Source organism: Aulonocara stuartgranti (genome assembly GCF_965226115.1).
Source record: "Aulonocara stuartgranti genome assembly, chromosome: 5".
Taxonomy (NCBI): Eukaryota; Metazoa; Chordata; class Actinopteri; order Cichliformes; family Cichlidae; genus Aulonocara; species Aulonocara stuartgranti.
The window spans coordinates 39,872,501-39,895,000 of NC_138943.1; the positions used below are offsets into that span (position 1 = coordinate 39,872,501).

The 22,500-nt window shown below is 43.0% G+C and overlaps 1 protein-coding gene across 3 annotated transcripts in view; it reads left to right on the forward strand.

Annotated features, from left to right (window-relative positions):
- Window positions 1-22,500, forward strand: part of nfasca (neurofascin homolog (chicken) a) — a 165,910-nt gene that overhangs the window by 81,189 nt on the left and 62,221 nt on the right. For all 3 annotated transcript variants that reach the window (XM_082534067.1, XM_082534068.1, XM_082534066.1), the window contains 6 exons: window positions 1,182-1,199; window positions 2,189-2,294; window positions 10,236-10,432; window positions 10,642-10,764; window positions 12,910-13,080; window positions 16,970-17,017. In XM_082534067.1, the coding sequence (XP_082390193.1) occupies window positions 1,182-1,199; window positions 2,189-2,294; window positions 10,236-10,432; window positions 10,642-10,764; window positions 12,910-13,080; window positions 16,970-17,017 (663 nt within the window). The remainder of the gene's footprint in view (window positions 1-1,181; window positions 1,200-2,188; window positions 2,295-10,235; window positions 10,433-10,641; window positions 10,765-12,909; window positions 13,081-16,969; window positions 17,018-22,500) is intronic.

Sequence of the window (22,500 nt, forward strand, 5' to 3'; positions counted from 1 at the left end):
TACACCTCTCTGAACAGTGTCTGGGAGGCTGTGGTTGCTGCTGCACGCAATGTTGATGGTGAACAGATCAAAACACTGACAGAATCCATGGATGGCAGGCTTTTGAGTGTCCTTGCAAAGAAAGGTGACTATATTGGTCGCTGATTTGTTTTTGTTTTGTTTTTGAATGTCAGAAATGTATATTTGTGAATGTGGAGATGTTATATTGGTTTCACTGGTAAAAATAAATCATTGAAATGGGTATATATTTGTTTTTTGTTAAGTTGCCTAATAATTATGCACAGTAATAGTCACCTGCACACACAGATATCCCCCTAAAATAGCTAAAACTAAAAACAAACTAAAAACTACTTCCAAAAACATTCAGCTTTGATATTAATGAGTTTTTTGGGTTCATTGAGAACATGGTTGTTGTTCAATAATAACATTATTCCTCAGAAATACAACTTGCCTAATAATTCTGCACTCCCTGTATATCCAGTAATGCACTTGTGAGATCTAAAAAGAGAAAAAAGTACTTTCAAGATAAAAATAGGGTCTGTGAAGATATGTATAGATCTGATCTATAAGTCTTGAAATGTGTATATAAAAAAAGAAATCAGCAACTTCAAATGGAGCCTCCTATTAACACTTCCTCGAGCTTCCACCTTTTGGTGAAAGTAGATGATTTTTGGTGCAATTTTGGTGCACTTATTTGATAACGTTGTACTTGGCATGTGGACCTGACTCCAAAGCTTTATATGGAGACGGCTTGTCTGCAGGAAACCAAAGCAGTCCTTTCTCAACATGATCTAACCCTGTCTGCTACCTGAGGGCCCTTTACTGAGAACACCTGCTTCCATACTACAGATGAATGTACCCACATGATCGTTCCTTGAAATGATTGGCTCTGCTCGTGCTTGCTGGGTTAGCTCAACATAGCAAAGCTACAGTGACACTTGGCAGAGCTGGTTGTAGACAGTCACACCTACATGGAGTACTTCATGAATTTTTACCACTGTTAAATATTGTTGTTGACCCACTTAAAATGAGCTTAGTGGGCCAGTTGGGAACCACTGAGCTGTGTATGATAACAGCTGTAACATAGTACAATATTAATGTGTATTTGTCTCTAATATGATTAACAATCACAACTTGTGCATCTTATTCTGTTTCTCCTTGGCGTTACTTTGGACTAACAGCAAAGATCCAGCAAGACTGTAAGTGTTCTAACATGTTTTTGTCCCCACGTTCAGTACAGAGCAAACCTGTTGTCCTTCACTCAGAGGGTCATATATGGTTGTTTTAACAAAGCCAGTGGCATTCTTTAAAAAAGGTCCAAACTGTAATATTAAAGCAGCGCTGTGACTCCATCAACACCGTCATGAATCCTCACTTAAGACCAGATTTGAATGCACTGGGGGATCATCATCATTGTCAAGTGCAAAGTTTAAAGTCAAGAGTACAATAAACATATTTTAACCTCATACACAGTCTAAACCTGACCAAGCAGTCGCAAGTGAAAGCAAAAGTATGCACTTAGTAAGCCAAAGTGAGCACGTGCAGTAAAAACATAAGAGCCTTCAATGTCACTCCTGCAACATCCTCTGAATAGAGGCCATATTAGGAGGCTGCACTGTTTGCATGTGCTTCTATATGACAGTCTGGGTCTTTCTGACGTGTCATTGACTTCGTTAAAAGTAAAATTGGGAAACATTCTGCTGATGACCTGACTTTGTAGGGCATGCACATTTGTGATACAGCATGTGAAAAAGTGAGCCAAGCACAAATCAATCAAGGACATCTCAACTTTCTTTTATTTCCATCTCAGCAAATATCTCTCAAACTTAGAAAAATGGAATTTATTGAACAGAGCATTGTTTATCAGAAACTATCTAGTCCCAGGTCGTCCTTGTGGAGCCCCCCCTCACATAACATTCCCATACTAAACTCAACAGTCTAGTGTAAATGTACTAGAGTTTTCATCAGACGCTGATTTATGGGCCTGCTACAAGTGACTGTTTGTCTGTTTGCATTATTACTAAAGCACAGTAATAATAGAAAGTGTTCAACATCTTAAACATTCATAGAAAGCATCAAATGCCATACCATGATGGCTCTTTACAAATATAATGCTGTGTTTTCTTCCAGTGGATGTGATTAGGTGGTGAACCTCTACTAAAGCTACTGTCTTGTTTCTCTCTCCCAGTGAAGCAGCCCCCAACTATCATGAAACAGTCAGTAAAGAACTACATTGTGGACCCCAGAGATAACATCATCATTGAGTGTGAGGCCAAGGGCAACCCAGTGCCAACGTAAGCTCACACACACTCCCAACATGAGTCATGGTAAAAACAAAGCATCCATAAAGAACAACGAATGACACAGTGGAGTTACTTGTTTGTACACATTAAGCCAAAATGCAGATGTACTGTGTGAAAAACATTGAGGTTTTGTATATAACTTCCATGTAATCAGTTTCTCACACCATTATGGAAGGATTTTGGCACATCTTCCTGTTGCTGTGGTGCAACATTGTTGAGTGTCGTCACAGCTTTGTAGGCATTCACCTCCCGGCCGTGTCGACGTCCAGCCACGCTGTTCCACTTTGCTTGATGGATCTTGACTGGGCCGTAGACTTTCTATAGCTTTGAGCTCTGGAGACTGGCTAGGCCGCCATTTACCATGAATTATACAATATTGTCACGGCTGGGGGCAGTCGTGTGGTGTATTGAAAAAAGGATCCAAAATGCAGGCACTGGCTGGGGTGCGAGTGAGTGTTTATTTACAGCGGTGAGAAGGTGACAAAACAGGAAGAGCAGAGCGGGGAGTAAACAAACCTAAACTGGGAAAACTAAAGAACAAAACTTAAACCAGACACTCACAGGAGGAGGAGCAAAATGCACGCAGAGAGACACAGAATGAATACCAGGTAACAGAATAATGCAGCCGGACATGGACCTAAACAGACGACGCGACAGAGAGCACAGGAAAACACAGGGCTTAAATACACGGGGAGTAATCAGGGAATGGGCCACAGGAGGGAGACACAGCTGGGAGCAATTAGGCTAACGAGACAGGGGAGAGGTAAAACTGAACACACTGACATGAGACATGAACTTTCAGAATAAAACAGGAAACTAACAGACATAGTGAACCAGACAGGACACTGAACTTGACAGGCAGACTCATGAGCAGACACAATAACACCATGGACAGACAGAGGGAACACAGAAGTGGGAGCAGGCAGGCAAAGAACAGAAACCTAACAAATGGCAAAATCACAACAGAATACACACTCGGAATGAACAAAAGCATAAGGAAACACAAAACACTGAGTCCTCAGACTCAGGACCATGACAAATAAATTCCATTTGTGAATCATTGCACCAAAAGCTGCCACCATGTCACCGAGCTTCTTGCTGATGGTCTTGTCCATTCCAGTCTTATGTGGGTCTACAGTCTTGTGACATGCTTTGACAGCTCTTCGTCCTTGCCCATGGTGATGGAGAGGTTGGAATGGAAGAAAATGCTCCTGTGGACAGGTGTGCTTTATACATACACTGAACAAAAATATAAACGCAACACTTTTGTTTTTGCTCCCATTCCCCATGGGATGGACGTAGAGACCTAAAATTCATTCCAGATACACAATATAACCATCCCTCCCAAACAGTGGTCACAAATCAGTCCAAATGTGTGGTAGTGGGCACATCTGCCATATTGAGATAATCCATCCCACCTCACAGGTGTGCCACATCAGGATGCTGATCTGACATCATGAGTAGTGCACAGGTGTACCTCAGACTGCCCACAACAAAAGGCCACCCTGGAATGTGCAGTTTTGGTTCACAGCAAAATGCCACAGATGCCACAAGCAACGAGGGAGCGTGCAATTGGCATGCTGACAGCAGGAATGTCAACCAGATCTGTCGCCCGTGCATTGAATGTTCATTTCTCAACCATAAGCCGTCTCCAGGCGTTTCAGAGAATATGGCAGCACATCCAACCGGCCTCACAACCGCAGACCTCGTGTAACCACACCAGCCCAGGACCTCCACATCCGGCAGGTTCACCTCCAAGATCGTCTGAGACCAGCCACCCAGACAGCTGCTGGAACAATTGGTTTGCACAACCAAACAATTTCTGCACAAACTGTCAGAAACCGTCTCAGGGACGCTCAACTGCATGCCCGTCGTCCTCATCGGGGTCTTGACCTGACTCCAGCTCGTCGCCGTAACAGACTTGTGTGGGCAAATGCTCACATTCGATGGCGTCTGGCACGTTGGAGAGGTGTGCGCTTCACGGATGAATCATGGTTCACATTGTTCAGGGCAGATGGCAGCTGAGAATGTCCCAGTTCTTGCATGGCCAGCATACTCACCGGACATGTCACCCATTGAGCATGTTCGGGATGTGCTTGACCGGCGTATACGACAGCGTGTACCAGTTCCCACGAATATCCAACAACCTCGCACAGCCATTGAAGTGGAGTGGACCAACATTCCACAGGCCACAATTGACAATCTGATAGACTCCATGCGACGATGTGTTGCACTGCATGAGGCAAATGGTGGTCACACCAGATACTGACCGGTTCTGGGTCCCCAGACCCCCAATAGTGCAAAAAACTGCACATTCCAGGGTGGCCTTTTGTTGTGGGCAGTCTGAGGTACACCTGTGCACTACTCATGATGTCAGATCAGCATCCTGATGTGGCACACCTGTGAGGTGGGATGGATTATCTCAATATAGCAGATGTGCCCACTACCACACATTTGGACTGATTTGTGACCACTGTTTGGGAGGGATGGTTATATTGTGTATCTGGAATGAATTTTAGGTCTCTACGTCCATCCCATGGGGAATGGGAGCAGTAACAAAGGTGTTGCGTTTATATTTTTGTTGAGTGTATAATGAGATTGGACGAGGAGTTTTTGTAATGGATTGACTGATTACAGTCTCTGTGCCACTGAGCCAGTCTGTGGGAACCAGAATTCTGGCTGGTTTGTAGGGGATCAATACTTGTTTCACTCAGTGACATCCACTTCAATATATAACCTTTATGTAATGTGCTTTTTCTGGATTTTTGGTTGATATTCTGTCTCTCTCCATTAAAATTGCACTACCATAAAAATTAGAGCTTGTTCATTTCTGTATCAGTGAGCAAACTTACAAATTACCGTCTTTACTGTCATAGAACAAGAACAATATTCTATGTAAGCATTCTACTTTTTTACTCCTGCTACTTTAATACTGTTTATTCTCTGGTCCAGCTGATGGTGGCCAGCTGAAGCAGTGACTCAGGAGCAACATCAAAGGGCCACAGGGAATAGTTATGGACAAAAGGCTTTTATATGGACACATGTGCACTTTGTATGTTGCAACAGGGAGGAAACGGAAGTCTGGGAACTGCACAGGTCTAGAGAAGCAGGCTCAAGGGGACAGACATAAGTTAGTCCAGGTGATTTTTTGCAGAGGATTTCAAAACGGATTTCCCCACGAGGGAAGACGCTGTTGAAGGGTAAGCAGGCAGGTTGTAGAGGTGAGTATAATAATCTAGCAGAGACTGGGCTGCAGAGCTGGTTTATTTATACTGCAGCTGATGAGGCTGACAAGGGAGTGGAGAGGCTCCAAGCACCACCCAAAGGCTTGTACAAGACCTCAACCTTTCCTAGGCTCAGAGAGTTAAAAACATACACAGTCCATTGGCAGACTATGGCAATCCTCCCTACTCAAAGGCCATCTACAGGCCGAGTACCGGACTGCACCACCTGAGACCTAGTGAAGTCTGTGATGAGGGAACCACAGATGAGGAACCTTCTCAGGTTCCTACCCTTCCAGGTGACGAGGTCGGTCAGAGGAGACATCAAGGGCTTATAGTCTCAGCCGGCATACAACACAGTAATGGCATGTGTAGAACAACTGTAGAACGGTAAAAGTTCACCAGCACCGACTGATTCCTCCTTAAACCCTTGAAAAAGTGCAGCTGCTGCTGGGCCGTCTCCACAACAGGGGTTGAAAGAGCCTCAGAGATGTGAGATCTTAAAAGGTTTGGGTCAAGGAAAAGCCAGAAGAGAGCATTGGAGTAAATTATGGGAACCACAAGATACAGACGTTTGGATCAATAAAGCCATCCATGGTTTTAGATTAATCTGTTTACAATTCAGCTCTGCTCAGCACCGAGGCTCATACACAAATGAGCTGTCACATTGGTTTACAGTGTTTGTACCTTTCTCTGTCCCGCTGTTGCTCTGGAGCATTTGATGCCTCACACACGGGGATGAGGCTTAAAGGAATAGCTAACACCAAGTCACACCTCTGTAAGTCAAACTCAGACCAGGCCTAAACACAAACACAGACACCACTGCTTACATCACTGGGTGTATGGGCAGCTCAGAGCAGTGGTTCATTGTTTCACTGGAGACAGGAAGATTTTTGTGTTCACACAGATAAGTACACAACCTCACAAACAGCCACTCAGAGCCACTACGCCATGTGCACATGCTGTGTCTCCTCTGCTTCAGTAATGCACATGGTGGACATGGATCATTCACCAAAAAGGATTGTTCACTTACTTGCAATCAGTCTCTAACTACATAACACACACACACTCTCTCCTGGTTCGGTGCTCTGTGCTGCACCACAAACAGGCCGAGCACAGCTGTTACTTGCTGAAAAACAACAGGAAGCTTTACTTGTAAATCCCCACGCCTCACTAAAACTGGAGCTGACTTCCTCACTAACCAACCACACGGATTAAAGTATTACTAAACGCACGTGCAGACTGTGTGGTGGATATTTGTACTGCCATCATATAACAGTTGAGTAATATACAGTCATGTGAAAAATACATCTTCTTTTAATTGTAGGGTTTTGTTTATTAGGACTGAATCAGGTCCTTAGACGATACTAAAACAGAATGAAATAGAACCACATGTTCCAATGGATAAAGATGCTTTCTCCTGGTAGATTTTCCAAAGAAGCCATGCTTGGTTAGTCTTTATCAAACTGTACTGTACCTTTGAACGTACTAAGATGTAGCCTCTGGAGTTCTTGCAGTTTCTCTGAGCGTTGTGTGACCTCAGGGTGACCTTGGTTGGTATGTATATCCTGGGAGGCTTGATTTCCATTTGTGCACGATCACTCTCACTGTTGAATGAGGGACTTTTATTTGTTCTGGAAATCGTGTTGTGTCCATGTTGGGCAGCACCAGTTGCATCACTAAGATTATTTCTGTGGTCTTTCCTTTTTAGCATACCAGAAAACTGCCAAACGTCGGCTTTTATACAGGTGGTCCCAGTGTACATGTCACGTATTGGTTTCTTCTGAACAGTTAGTCGAGTGCATTGATCAGCAGTACCTTATGTCACCTGGTAACAAGCAGAGAACTTTGGCATTTCTGCTTGTTAAACAATGAAAAGATCATTATCACAGTGTTAGTGTGTCCTTGGTGTCTGATGTGTTTAATATAAACAGCCTTAGCTTGCAATGGTGTGGTGAAATTGTGCTTTTTTACAAACACACTACAAAATAGACTAGACAGAGGTAGTTAAAAACAAACAAAATGTATACACACACAAGCTGTTATACGACAACATTGGGTAAAGAAATTGTACAGTGCAGTCCTGAGTGGACAAAAAGGAGAAAATACTGAGTAAAAGTCAAAATGTGGACGTTCTAAGCAACGTGAAGCAAAGTGCAACATTTAGCATCGACATGAAGCATGTGAACATGTGCGTGTGACAAATACAGGCTCATCATCATCATCATCATCATGTCGTCTCCACTGAAGTTTCAGCTCAAATGAAAAAGCAAAACATACGTCTAAACAATCAGACACTTTCAGAGAAAAACGTATAAATAATGTAAAACACAAACAAAAAATCTAATTTGAGTTAGATTTTTTTCCTTTTATTATTTGGAGAGCTGCCAAGGCTGGACTGGGACAAAAAATCGGCCCGGGCATTTTGACTAGAGACCGGCCCACCAGGATAAAGATTGAAAACGTGACGTCATTCAGGGGTAAAACCGCAAAGGATTCTGGGAACTCGTGGCAAGAGGTACTAGCTCACGCAGGCTTTCAATTGAAATCAGTCACACAGCGATAAAAAGAAACACAAAAATGGCAAGAAGCTGTTGTATTATTAACTTCAATAGCCGGTCGCATGACAGCCACAGGAAGCCGACGGGTAAAGAGATCGGTTTTTTTTTTATCGGATTACGTCGTTGAAGAGAAATTTTTTAAGCCATGTTTCCGAAGTAACAAAGAGCCAACAGATGGTCTGGATATACCAAATATAACGTCCCAGAACCCTCCAGCTCACAGGTTAGTCTGCTCCAAGCATTCCCACAAAGGTCAGTCTGCTGTTGTAGTTAATGCGTCATTTTCATAACATAATTAGTGATATAGGTTACAAGCAAGTCTGGCGCTGAACAGAAATTGTCGCGCTATGCTCCTTTGTTTATTGTGCATAAATAGTGAATTGTCCTGACACAATATTGCGTTTCGCTTCTGTTATTATGGTACATTGACAAAAACATATACTTTTATTCACAGGATAAAACAGGTTTTTTGTATCACTAATTGTCCAGTGCGATTACAGCATACAGTATTATTGTCACTGCTACATTTCTGTGATGCTACCAGAAATTATTTCCACTACTAATTAATTACCGTTGAGCTCAAAGGTCCTATTAATAAACTGTTAAGGAATGTGTATTTATGAAGACGATTTGTGAGACTGGTAAACTTATGATACGTACGATGGTCTTTCGTTCTACACGGTGCATTTCAAGGTCCTGCACCCATCCGTCAGTAAACTGTACCTGGGCTTGTTGCAGTGACCTGAAGTTACTAAACTTCATGAGTGTATGCACTCACTCCAAGAAGCGTATGATTATAAATCTGAGCGTGGTGAAAGTTGGGCAGCACGCTGACGTCTTTTGTCCACTCTGTGTGCTCGTAAGGGTCTGACCCTTTCACTCCTTTGATTTTTTCCTCGTATCTTTTCTTTGTCTTTTCGTGGAGTCTGTCTTTGTATGGACCGGCATTGTTCTCCTTTTGTTTTGTACATTCCTTTTTTGTGCGGCAAAGAAAAAACAAGAAGGTATTGGAACCGGAGAATGAACGTTTTGCGGTGCTGCAAATGCTTGCATTTGATGCGGTACTTGGATTGTTTTGCCACGAGTTCCCGGCATGCAATGCGCGAAAATCACATGATTGCTAAACAAGGGGGAGGGTGCATCCGGCCTCCTCGGCTGTAATTGGTCCAGCCCAGAGTCGATCATGACCAATTGGCCAATCCAACACCTTTCATTATATATACCCTTCCTCCTGAGGATGTTTTACCAGTCGGTGGTTGCTGGAGTACTTTTCTATGCTGTGGTGTGCTGGGGGAGCAGCACAGCAAAGAAGGACTCATCCAGGCTGGAGAAACTGATCAGGAGGGCTAGCTCTGTGGTCGGCATGAAGCTGGACACTCTGGTGACAGTGGCAGAGAAAAGGACATTAAAGAAACTGATGGACATTATGAACAATGCTGGGCATCCTCTGCACACGGCCATAAACAACCAGAAGAGTCTGTTCAGTGACAGGTTGCTTCTCCCAAAGACAAGAACTAACAGACTTAAAAACTCCTTTGTCCCACACGCCATCAGACTGTTTAACTCCTCTCTGGAGGGGAGAGGGAGGGGAAACAGGAGGACAAAGGAGGGGGGAACAACTAAGCTGTAGTGCCTCTTCACCTCACTGTGCAATACCTTTTGTGCAATACTTTTGTAAATAGTCAACAGTGCAATAGACTCAATACTTGAAATGTGCAATTCACTTGTATTTTTATTTTTATTCCTATTTATTCTATTTATCCCCTTCGTATATTTTATTTATATTGTCTCTGTATTTATATATATGTGTGTGTGTATAACTCTGTAACTTCTGTCGGTGCTGTGCTTTTTTGGAAATCGAATTTCCCAGAGGAACCCACCCGAGGGATTAATAAAGTTCTATCTTATCTTATCCTAAAAAAAAAATAAAAAAATCCATCGGCCCATAAAAACAAAAAATCTCCAGCGGCCCACCGGGCAAATGCCCGGTATGCCCGATGGCCAGTCCAGCTATGAGAGCTGCTGTTTATTTGTGGTTATATTTTGCCCGGTGTTTCCTGCCTCAGTGTGGTTACACATAGATAATGTCTGCTCTTGGAAAACAAGGTTATAAGAGATATAATTCTTTGATTTCTTCAACTAAATCTTAGGTTTTCATGGCGAAGAAATGGGAAGTTTTTCAATATTGGGAAAGATCCCAGGGTGACGATGCGAAAACGCTCGGGAACCCTGGAGATTGGCTTCCGCAGCGGAGGTCGGCCAGAGGACTACGAGGGAGAATACCAGTGTTTTGCCACCAATGACTTTGGAGTGTCTCTGTCCAACAAAATCCTGCTCCGGGTCTCCAGTAAGATCACAGAACACACTAATTGCTGTTTACATGTCATTCATTCATTTGTGATATGCAGAACACACCCCTTGAAACTTTGGAGTAATAAGTGGATTCATGGATGGTGACAGATATCTATCTGCACCAACAGCTCAGTGCTAATTGTATTTCTTATATTTTCAACTAGTAGCTGAATCCTGTTGTTCATATTTCCCCCAATCCTCCAGAGGCTCCTCTGTGGCCTAAGGAGGTGCTGGAGCCAGTATCTGTGACTGAAGGCTCCGCACTGGTTCTACCTTGCAACCCCCCACCAGGTCTGCCTCCTCCGTTCACCTTCTGGATGGACAGCAGTGAGTTTCAAACTCCCCCAATCACTAAACCCTCTTCTTTTTTGTAGCATGTGGTATCTGTTTCCTCGCTGTTAGAGAGACACTTGTAGGAATCTGAACCCAGACTGGCTTCACCTATCAGTCATTCATTCTTAGGGATAACCTGATTGCTTTGTTAAAGTTCTTCAGCACAGCTAGCTTGATGTATGAGGTGCATTTTATTTAGGACTCCTGTGTTTTTTCTGATTCCCGGCGCCTCGTGCTGCTCTGGTCCTTAGGCTTAGGCTTCTCTGCACAAGTTCATGCCACTGTTAGCTGACAGAGCAGGCCTCATGTTCAGCCATTAGCTGTTTTACAGCCAGAGGCAAGAAGCTATTTAGTTGAACAATACCAATTTTTATTCAGTCCAGTCTATAATTCTCTATGTAAAACTGAAACTGAAATATAGACTGGACATTTGTCCTGCTTGGAAACTGACATTGCTGTAAATGGCTGTTAACCTGAACTGACCTGTTCACCATAAAGCTTGTGACACAAACACAGTCATAAACAAACAACAGGAAGCCAGAGCAGACACACCGATGCATCATTAGGATTGCTGGCCCAGCTGCTGATTGGTCCTGGGGCTCTGTGTTAACAGTCAGATGGGTTATGTCACCCATCGCACACTTACAATGGGGGATGCTTCGCCTTGACATCTGTGTGGGTGTACTGGAGGATTGTCTGTAGTGACTGTAGAATAACACATCAGCATCCCACATAGCAGGCAGGTCTGGCCCAATTGTGGTTTGGTGTATGTGGCCCAGGCTCACAGAAAACAGCTCTGGCCTGGATCCAGCATCAAGCTGGCACTTCTGACTGTTTGTGAGTGTACACTTTATCCAAAACCTAGTGAGGGTTTACTCATGTTTACCACCGGGTGGCTGTAGCTCAGGCGGTAGAGCAGGTCATCTAGTGATCGGAAGGTTAGTGGTTTGATCCCTGGTTCCTCCAGTTTGCATAAATGTAGTTAGGAAGCACTCAGTTTATGGAAAGGGTGTGAATGTGGTATGTTGTATAGAGTGCTTTGAGTAATCCAGGAGAGTAGAAAAGTGCTATGTAACAATCAGTCTGAACAGAGTTTCGTCATGTTACTTTTGCACTATTATGTTCTGGCACATGTTGTTATTACACGGCTTGATTAAGGTACACATTAGGCTGACATCTGGGCCCAGAGTTGAAACTGTTCTGGGCCAGCACAGGACCAGCAGTGTGTCTGCAACACGAGCCATGTGCTGGCTCGTGTGTGGGCCACCTCTGGCAAACCAGATCTGGGCCACCAAAGGGCCGTCATTGTTTGCACTATGTGGGCCATGTGTAAGCACATTGTGTGGGGCAGATCTGGGCCATACCAGTTTTGCTTGAGCTGATGTTGATTTGAGTTATATGTGAAAATAGAAGCAGCAAACTGTCTCCAGTAGCCCTGAAGAGATTGTTACTTCTGTGTTTGTAGGTTGACATTTTGGCTTTTCCAGAGATCACTTATGTGTCATGGTAATACTTCAAGCAGCTATATATGAATGACACAACAAAGCATATAATACCAAGCAGAGTCCATGCAACAACGAAAATATTGGGTGCAAATATTGGACCTAACAAAAAATTGTTGGAAAGATAACTTTGTCACACGTCAGGACGCTTTTAAGGAGTGACATCATTGTGTTTTAACTGAATTGGAAGTTTAAACGACATCAAAACGTTGGATAACCATCTGTTGCACTCAGTCTAGTTGAGAAATGTCGTCAAACTCTAGATCAAACATAGACATACTTGTGGCAAATATAGAAGTGGTCTGTATTTTAGTCCCAGCTGCTCAGATGACATGGCCCCTCTTTGCATTCTTTCACTGCAAGAGGAAATCTTGCATAGGTATTAAAAAATGGAAGGAAGGCACTTTGACTCAACCAGATTTAAAAATAAAGACATGTCTGTTTAATGACCTGGAAGGACCACTTTAGAGCCAAAAACCTGTTTTACATCTTTTCAGGTACACGCTGAGCTGCCCAGATCCAATCTAGCATTGAACATTATTGAACTTGCAGCTGATATATGAAATCCTAAACTTATCGATGTGGTTTCATTCCTTCTCTCTTATTCTTCATTTCTGTCTGTTCTTGTGACCTTGAGATATGAGTCCAATCCCTCAGGATAAACGAGTGTCCATGGGTCTTAATGGAGACCTCTACTTCTCCAATGTTTTGGCCCAAGATGCAAACACAGACTACAGCTGTAAAGCTCGCTTTCTGTTCACACACACCATCCAGGAGAAGAACCCATACAAACTCAAAGTTCAGACCAGTAAGTATGCAACACACACACACACACACACACACACACACACACACACACACACACACACAAACACACAAACACTTACACACACACACGCACACACACACACACACACACACACACACACACACACACACACACAAACACTTACACACACACACACACACACACACAAACACACACACACACACGCACACACACACACACACACACACACACACACACACACACACAAACACTTACACACACACACACACACACACACACACACACACACGAACACACACACACACACGCACACAAACACACACACACACACGCACACACACACACACACACACACACACACACACACACGAACACACACACACACACACACACACGAACACACACACACACACACACACACACACACACACACGAACACACACACACACACAAACTAATTACGAGTTGGATCCTGAAGCAGTCAGTTGCCAAAGTGATTATTGCTGTTGTGTCGTTAGAGCTGCTGTTTCCTGCTAAACTCTTATCTGCTTTGTCTGTTTTGAACACATACACTACTTTAACCCAAGTAGAGTAAGACCCCATCTATCTAACTGGAGAGGATGTTATGACATGTCATGCACGAAACCATAACCTTTGTGATGATTTCCTAATGCTGCCTCTGAAAGACCAGGGCCCTATTTCAGGAAGCCGGTTTAGAAAACTCAGAGTGAAAAACGATACTCAGGGTTGAGTAACCCCGAACTGTCCAACTCGGAATATTCGGTTTCAGAAAGGCTGATAACAATTAGTTCAGTCAACGCGGAGTTGCTTTAACCCCAAGTGAAGCGCGCGCACGAGGATACATAAAGCCCTGATAAGCGGAGCACAGAGTAAGCGAGTCACCATGGAGACGGAGGGAAAGAAGGCGCGGTCAATGTATTTTACAGCGCTTGAGGCCGAAATTCTGATGGCAGCATATGCCGATAACATGCAAATTCCGCGGAAAAAAGTAACACAGCCTCAGCTGCAAAAGAAAGAGAGCATGCATGGCAAAACATAGCCGACAGAGTCAATGCGTGAGTGTTAATTTAAACATTGATCGAGGGATTTCCACCCATTTAACACGTTATTTTATCATATGTTATTTTATTTGTTATTTTATACATTTTATTTTGTGACGTGATGTGAGCGCAGGTGCAACCCAACAGGCCCCAAACGTTCCTGGCAGCAAGTAAAAATGAAATATAAAAATATAGTCCAAACAGGTAAGGTGTAATTGTATTATGAGCCATAGTGCTTGGTCTGTTTGTCCCATGTAAATCAATTGCAGTTAGAGGCTACATTAATTTTCTGTCTGTAAGCACTTATTGAAATTATCTGAGCACATTACAAGTACATATTTGCTTACTCTGTATGCTCAAATGTGACCCGTTATAGCCAACAGAAAAAAAGCGGAGGCCCGAAAAACAGGTGGGGGTCCTCCACCACCACCACTCACAGAGGCTGAGCAGTTGGCCCTCAGCCAAAACAGTGGGCGCCCTGTGGCTGAAGGCATCTCTGCGGGGACATCCTCTGAGTCAATAACCCCGCAAGACACAAGTGCCTACATAGGGGGTAAATTCAAAATAATACATGATGTGCATACATCCTTTCTTCACAGTCACCTTTGCAGTGCTGCTCATTCATTTGATAAACTCTTTACCATAATGAATTATTTTGTAGTGAAGTTATTTTCCGACTGATTTTGCCTTCCCTCAGGCTTGGTTGTCTTTGAGAGCATAATGACAATGAAGTGTAAGGTGATTGGTATGTTTGTTAATTGCCATTTGGTCCCTTGTAAGTTATAAGTGACCTGTATAAACCTCATATTCTATCAGTTGATGGTGATGGTGTACTGCATCTGGTGCAGCCTCCTGTTGAGCCAGACCAACATGCAGTTGTGAGTAATACTCCACAGATTATATGAGTTTACAGTAGAACAGCAATGTTGTCTATTTCTTTACTACAGGAAAATAATGAAGAAACATTGACAGCTGTTACAGAGGAGGAAGCAACAGAGACACTTTATGAGGTTTACATCTTTTAATACTTTGTGTACAGGAAATACAGGCGACCAATAAAGCCAGTTGAACAAAAAATCTGTTTATTCTTCTTTCAACATGTTGAGGTGATGGGTCAAAAGAAATGATTGTGACATATGGTGTCTCTGACTGCGCTTCCATCTTGTATGTCCGTGGGAGGGTCAGGATGTTCATGGTTTGGATCACTGCTGATGTTTGGTTCAGAAGGACAGTGTTCTCCTCTAATTGTGGCAATGTTGTGAAGAATCACACATGCCACAATAATGTCACATGCCCTTTCTGGGGTGACCCTGAGTCTTTGAAGGCACTGGAACCGGGCCTTAAGCATTCCGATAGTCATTTCAACTCTGGCTCTTGTCCTGCAATTAGCCAGATTATATCGCTGCTGTGGGCCCGGTTCAGGGTCAGGGTAAGGGGTAAGCAAATAGGGTAAACATGGATACCCCCTATCACCAAGCAAGTAGCCAGTGAACTCTCCTAAGACAGAAGGGTACACTTCAGTTCAAATGTCCCTGAAGCAATTGGTCTTTATATATTTTAAAGTATTTTCAACTCACCATGTCCAAATTTTGTGCTCAGTGTACATTCACGGAATATTTGTGAGTCATGGACAGAGCCTGGCCACTTGGCTTCCACATTTGTGATAATGTTGGCAGCATCACATATGATCTTCACAGTGCAGAGAACACAAATTAGCATCCATTACTATAATGAAATAATTTGTTAGTTTGAAATGCTACAGGGAACTATGTACCTGCACATTAATGCTGTGGAAAGACTTCCTGTTCACATAGTCTCCTTCATTTACTGAAGGAGCAATGATTGGAATGTGAGTGCCATCTGTACGCCTGGGAACCCTGAAAATAAATGTACAATTTAAGTAGTAGTCCAAGTATCACCACATCATAAATTAAGTTTTGTTCATCCTGATACCTGCAATTTTGTGGCACCCCTCTTTGATAAATCTTGTGGGTCTATGACCGGGGAACACCACAAACGAGTACAGGAGACGTTTCAGTGCAACTGTAACATTCCTGACTGCCCGACAGACTGTAGCCTTGGAAACGTGCTCAGCGTCACCAATATTATACAGAAAGCTCCCGTTTGCAAAAAACCGAAGTGCAATACAAATAATATGTACAGAACTGAGAGCATGTCCGCGATGTGTCACATGCGTAATATATGGCCTGAGGATGTTATTCACATAAATTATAGATTGTGCTGAGAAACGGTAACGTTCGCACAGAAAATCATCAGGAAATGATAAAATGTCCAAACGCGCTCTGATCACTCTCTCCCGGCGGGGAGCTCTGCGGAGAATTTGGGCTTCACGATCTACTGGCTCTTCAAGGAAGTGGCACGCCATGTCTGACACTTCCTACTGTCAGGTTTCCGACAAAGAGGCGGGGACAGTCAGGGTTAGTTGTAGTAAACCTGCTAGGGGGCAGGTTAGCTTCACGGCGTGTGTCGTCATAGTGACTCACTCAGGCTTCAGCTGAACTCGCTTTGTGAAACCGAAAACCCAGAGTTTTCGTTAACTCAGGGTATACTTACTCAGTTTTTCCACTAAACCGGCTTCCTGAAACAGGGCCCTGATTGTGAAATGTTGGATCGTTCTTCCAACAGTTTGTTTGAACATTGTTACACTGAACATTGTTACACTGAACATTGTTACACTGAACATTGTTACACTGAACATTGTTACACTGAACATTGTTACACTGAACATTGTTACACTGAACATTGTTACATTGAACATTGTTGTCAGGTTGTGTGAGTGTTTTTATGCAGATTGATGTGCCACTGTGTGTGCCTCTTGTTTCTAGAGGAGCCATACAATGACACATCTTACAATGCCTCTGAGCCCCACGGTGGTGAGTTTCCTCTTCCTATAAGGACAGCTCGGTTTCCTGTTCACCTCCTAAGGGTGTAACGTGGTGCTAACCTTCTGACTCACTGAAGCTCAGTCTAACCTCCTAACTGCTCTTTACATGTGTAGAAGTGGGTTAGTTTCATACTGAATGATACGTTTGGGTTGCTTTATTGTGTTTCTCTTAATGTTGGCTGTTTTTTAACTATTTTAATAATGATGTAAAGACAATAACAAGCTACAACCTAACTACCTATAGCTAAAGCAAATAACACCTATTATCCCATAGTGCCGAATGCCAAAATCTAGGATATAGATTTTAAGCTAGATTTTAGTTGTTTGTTGTAGTCAGTGTATTGACTGTAAGAGTAATATGAAGCTTAAAGACTTTGGTGACTACGAGGACCCACATGGATCAGAAACACAGAGGGTTGTATGACTGAGAGGAAGGCCAAACCCTGATGTGGCAGTATAGAGCACAATGCGTAGCAGCTTGAACATGACAATGCTTCTAACATTTCAGTAGTATGTACTATAGAAATAGAAGGTGGCAATAGAGGCTCAGTGAACAGATCTTCCATCACATTCCTGTGTCTGACTTTGTGCCCACCTCCTGTGTTCCTTGCAGTTTGCCACTCATTTAGTCAAAAATAGATATGATGCATATATTTAGTGATGTGGAGGGGGAAGCTGCTTGTAAAATACACTGCTGCACATTGAACCTGGTTAACAATGTATTCATTTCTTCAGTACTTGACAATGACTGTCTGAAATTTGAGAATGGAGTGCTTTGATTGGCCAGTGGCAGCCCAGTGTTTGGGTGGCTTTAGATGGACAGGTTGCTGATTGCCTCAGTTTCAAATCCACTAATGTAAACAAGAGACAGTTTTTAAACTAAGTTTGTAATTAATCACTTTTGAAAGACTTTCTCACCTGGAGATTAGATAGGTGCTGGAATATGGTGGCAGTGTGTTCTTAGTAATGGTACATGGGATGCTCTCCTTAACCAGAAACATCAATGAAGGTGATGACCAATAGACTGAAAACTCACACTCCTGAGATGGGAACATTGGAGCTCGTAACTGAGGAATGCTTTGAGAAAGACGTGTGGCTGTGGAGATCTTTGAGTTCCATTAGTTGTGAGCTTCAGGTGGGCCGACTGTTCGGTACCACACAGCTCCCGGTTTGGCCCTTTGACTCTGTCTGTGATTGGTTGGGGTGAGAGAAGGAAGACAGGATAAAGACATGCTGTGGAAGAGAGACAGAGATTAATAACAGATATGATTCAATGCAGAGAGGTCTGTTAATACATAGTGAGTGAGAAAGGTGACTGGAAAGGAAAAACTCAATGCATCATGGGAATCCCCGGCAGCCTACGTCTATTGCAGCATAACTAAGGGAGGATTCAGGGTCACCTGGTCCAGCCCTAACTATATGCTTTAGCAAAAAGGAAAGTTTGAAGCCTAATCTTGAAAGTAGAGATAGTGTCTGTCTCCTGAATCCAAACTGGAAGCTGGTTCCACAGAAGAGGGGCCTGAAAACTGAAGGCTCTGCCTCCCATTCTACTTTTAAATACTCTAGGAACAACAAGTAGGCCTGCAGAGCGAGAGCGAAGTGCTCTAATAGGGTGATATGGTACTACAAGGTCATTAAGATAAGATGGGGCCTGATTATTTAAGACCTTGTATGTGAGGAGCAGGATTTTGAATTCAATTCTGGATTTAACAGGAAGCCAAAACAGGAGAAATATGCTCTCTCTTTCTAGTCCCTGTCAGGACTCTTGCTGCAGCATTTTGGATCAGCTGAAGGCTTTTCAGTGAGTTTTTTGGACTTCCTGATAATAATGAATTACAGTCGTCCAGCCTGGAAGTAATAAATGCATGAACTAGTTTTTCAGCGTCACTCTGAGACAGGATATTTCTAACTTTAGAGATGTTGCACAAATGGAAGAAAGCAGTCTTACATATTTGTTTAATATGTGCGTTGAAGGACATGTCCTGGTCAAAAATGACTCCAAGGTTCCTCACAGCGTTACTGGAGGCCAAGGTAATGCCATCCAGAGTAAGAATCTGCTTAGAGACCATATTTCTAAGCTTTTCAGAGCCGAGTAATAATAATGGATTGCATTTATATAGCGCTTTTCGGGACCCCTCAAAGCACTTTACAATTCCACTATTCATTCACTCTCACACACTGGTGGAGGCAGCTACAGTTGTAGCCACAGCTGCCCTGGGGCAGACTGACAGAGGCGAGGCTGCCATATTGTGCCATCGGCCCCTCTGGCCAACACCAGTAGGCGGTAGGTGAAGTGTCTTGCCCATGGACACAACGACCGAGACTGTCCGAGCCAGGGCTCGAACCGGCAACCTTCCGATTACAAGACAACTCTTGAGCCACGATCGCCCCAGTACAATAACCTCAGTTTGATCTGAATTAAATGGTAAATGGTCTGTATTTGTAAAGCGCTTTACTTGGTCCTAAGGACCCCAAAGCGCTTTACACTATACACAATCATCCACACATTCACACACACATTCACACACTGAATTAAGAAGCAGAAAGTTAGCGGCCATCCAGGTCTTTATGTCTTTAAGACATTCCTGCAGTTTAACTCATTGGTGTGTGTTATCTGGCTTCATGGACAGATAGAGCTGGGTGTCATCTGCATAGCAGTGTAAATGTATGCTATGTCTTCTAATGATGCTGCCTAAGGGAAGCATGTATAATGTAAACAGAATTGGTCCTAGCACTGAACCCTGTGGAACTCCATAATTAACCTCAGTGTGTGAAGAGGACTCTCCATTTACATGCACAAACTGGAGTCTATTAGATAGATATGATACAAACCACTGCAGCACAGTACCTGTAATACCTACAGCATGTTCTAATCGCTCTAATAGGATATTATGGTCGACAGTATCGAACGCTGCACTGAGGTCTAGCAGGACAAGCACAGAGATGAGTCCACTGTCAGAGGCCATAAGAAGATCATTTGTAACCTTCACTAAAGCTGTTTCTGTGCTGTGATGAGCTCTGAAACCTGACTGAAACTCTTCAAATAAACCTCTGCAGATGATCTGTTAGCTGTTTGACAACTACTCTTTCAAGGATGTTTGATATGAAAGGAAGGTTGGAGATTGGCCTATAATTAGCTAAGACTGCTGGGTCTAGAGATGGCTTTATAAGTAAAGGTTTAACTACAGCCAGCTTGAAGGCCTGTGGTACATAGCCGATCATTAGAGATAGGTTGATCATATTTAAGATCGAAGAATTAATTAATGGCAGGACTTCTTTGAGCAGTTTTGTAGGAATGGGGTCTAAAAGACACGTTGATGGTTTGGAGGAAGTAATACTTGTAGTAAACATGACTATAGTGGTTTGAAAACATGAGAATATCATCCAAGTAGACAAAGATGAAGCAATTAAGGAAGTCCCAAAGCACATTATTTACCAACGCCTGGAAGACAACCAGAGCATTGGTAAGTCCACGTGGTGGGACAGAGTAGATGCCCCAGGTGAGTATAGAAGGTAGTCTTCCACTCGTCGCAATGGGATCGTAGATGTTTCGCAAAGATTGTGGCTCTTTGCAGAAGAAGTTAAAAGGGAGAAGATAACAGATGTAAAGGTTGTTTGTTTTTAACAATTCAAACCTCTAAAGTTAATGCAAGAAATCCAGCTCCCAGGAAATAGGACGAGGGTGGGATGATGTCAGCAGCTAATGAATGGTGGGTGTGTTTTTCCATTGGCTCGTGTTCTGATTTGGTGAGACTGTATAGGCAGCTTAGGGGCAGAGATCAGGCACCAGGTAAGGATGTCAATAACACAATTGTATGGTTGCTGGGAGGCAGCGAGAGCCAATCGTGATGTTCAGTCAGGATGGAAGACAAATGTGGACCCTCTAAACCGATTATTAAGACAACAGCTTCTCCTGTAGGAAACATAGACTGCAGACCAAAGTCATCACAACTCTTGCAGCCAAATGCAGGACACTGAAGTAAAAGTTTAACAGGTACAGAAGAAAAACACGTAATATAAGTAATACAAAGAAGTATTTTCTGAATGGAGTTGGCAGAGGGACAGGCAGATAATTCACTCAGATGAAGATTCAGGTGGATTTCCTGAATTATCCATGGATGTCCTGTTAACTTGGACTAAGAGGACATCCAAGTTAGTCCAGTGTAGGCAAAACATAACAGAGTAACCCGTGGTACATGTGGAAGCCACAGTAAGTACAATGAGCTGGCATCGACTGAGGGATTTCTACAGCCTAAGTAGCAGGAAGGGAATGACCAGCTGCACACAGCTGTGTTATTATAAGAGGAAGAGAGGGAGACAGACAATGATGCGTTCACACAGCTGGACTCCCAGATGGTGGTAGTAATGATGCCATCCTTTTTGGGCAGATAGTCGTAACGTGTGTGAGATGGAGGAACATGATCCTTTATTTTTCTGGTTGATAAATATGAATGACATGACATTTAAATTCCAAAGTGTGTATAGTATTTGACCATGTGTTATCAACATTTTTGTAAACAATCATGAATATCGAGTTATGGAATATAGAAGATGTTTGACTGCACATCGGTTGAAACCTAACGTGTGTGTGCTGGCAGCAGAGTCATTATTAAAGGATCACACATAAACATAGAGTAACACACAAACTACCCTTAATTCAAGTACACAGAGAATCTCTGTATTAATCATGCAGACAGTACTGTGAAAGAACAGGATTTGGGAAGATGGGATATATCCCCGAGGGATGGAGGAACAGACTTTAATCACATGATGAATATTGAGTATCACACTGCTGGCTGAGAGTGAGGTTTGCCAGTTATGCTCGTGTTATAGCAGCAGTGACTAAACATGCACTCTGGTGTCTGAGGCTGGTCCTGCCACCTTCATCAGCTCAGCGATGGGTCTGGATTCGTCTCATTCTCAGCAGCTCCTTTGTAGACACTCACAGCTTTAATCCATTATAGATCTGCATCGCAAAGTCGGCTGCAGCCAAAGTAGTCTCACATAAGCCTCGTTGCTGGATTCTACAGCTGGGATTGGATCAAAGCTTTTTTAGTCTAAACTGGTTACCTAAATGGTTTAGAAGAGAAAAAATACATGAAAGGTAAAAAGGTTTCATACATTATATGTGGGATGATTATTTATTTTTGCTTCAAAGGTGCTAACATAATATCCAATGCCCTCATGTATGCCATCATGTGTAGTTTCACGTGAAGCCAAAGACACTCTGGAGATCAAAGTGTGAATAAAAGGCTACAAACCAAAATGACGTGTGGCTAAGTTTGATGCAAGCTTGTAATAGCCGGCTTTGTTGTTCCCTTGGTTAACTTAAACGAACATCATTGTTTTTATTTTATTTATTTCAAAATAAGCCAGAGAGTGTTGGTCCTGTTTACAGGCGACCTCAGTGACTGCACAGAGCCTGCCAGGGTTCACAGTAACAGTCCTAGGTTGATTCAAAAAAGAGGCTGT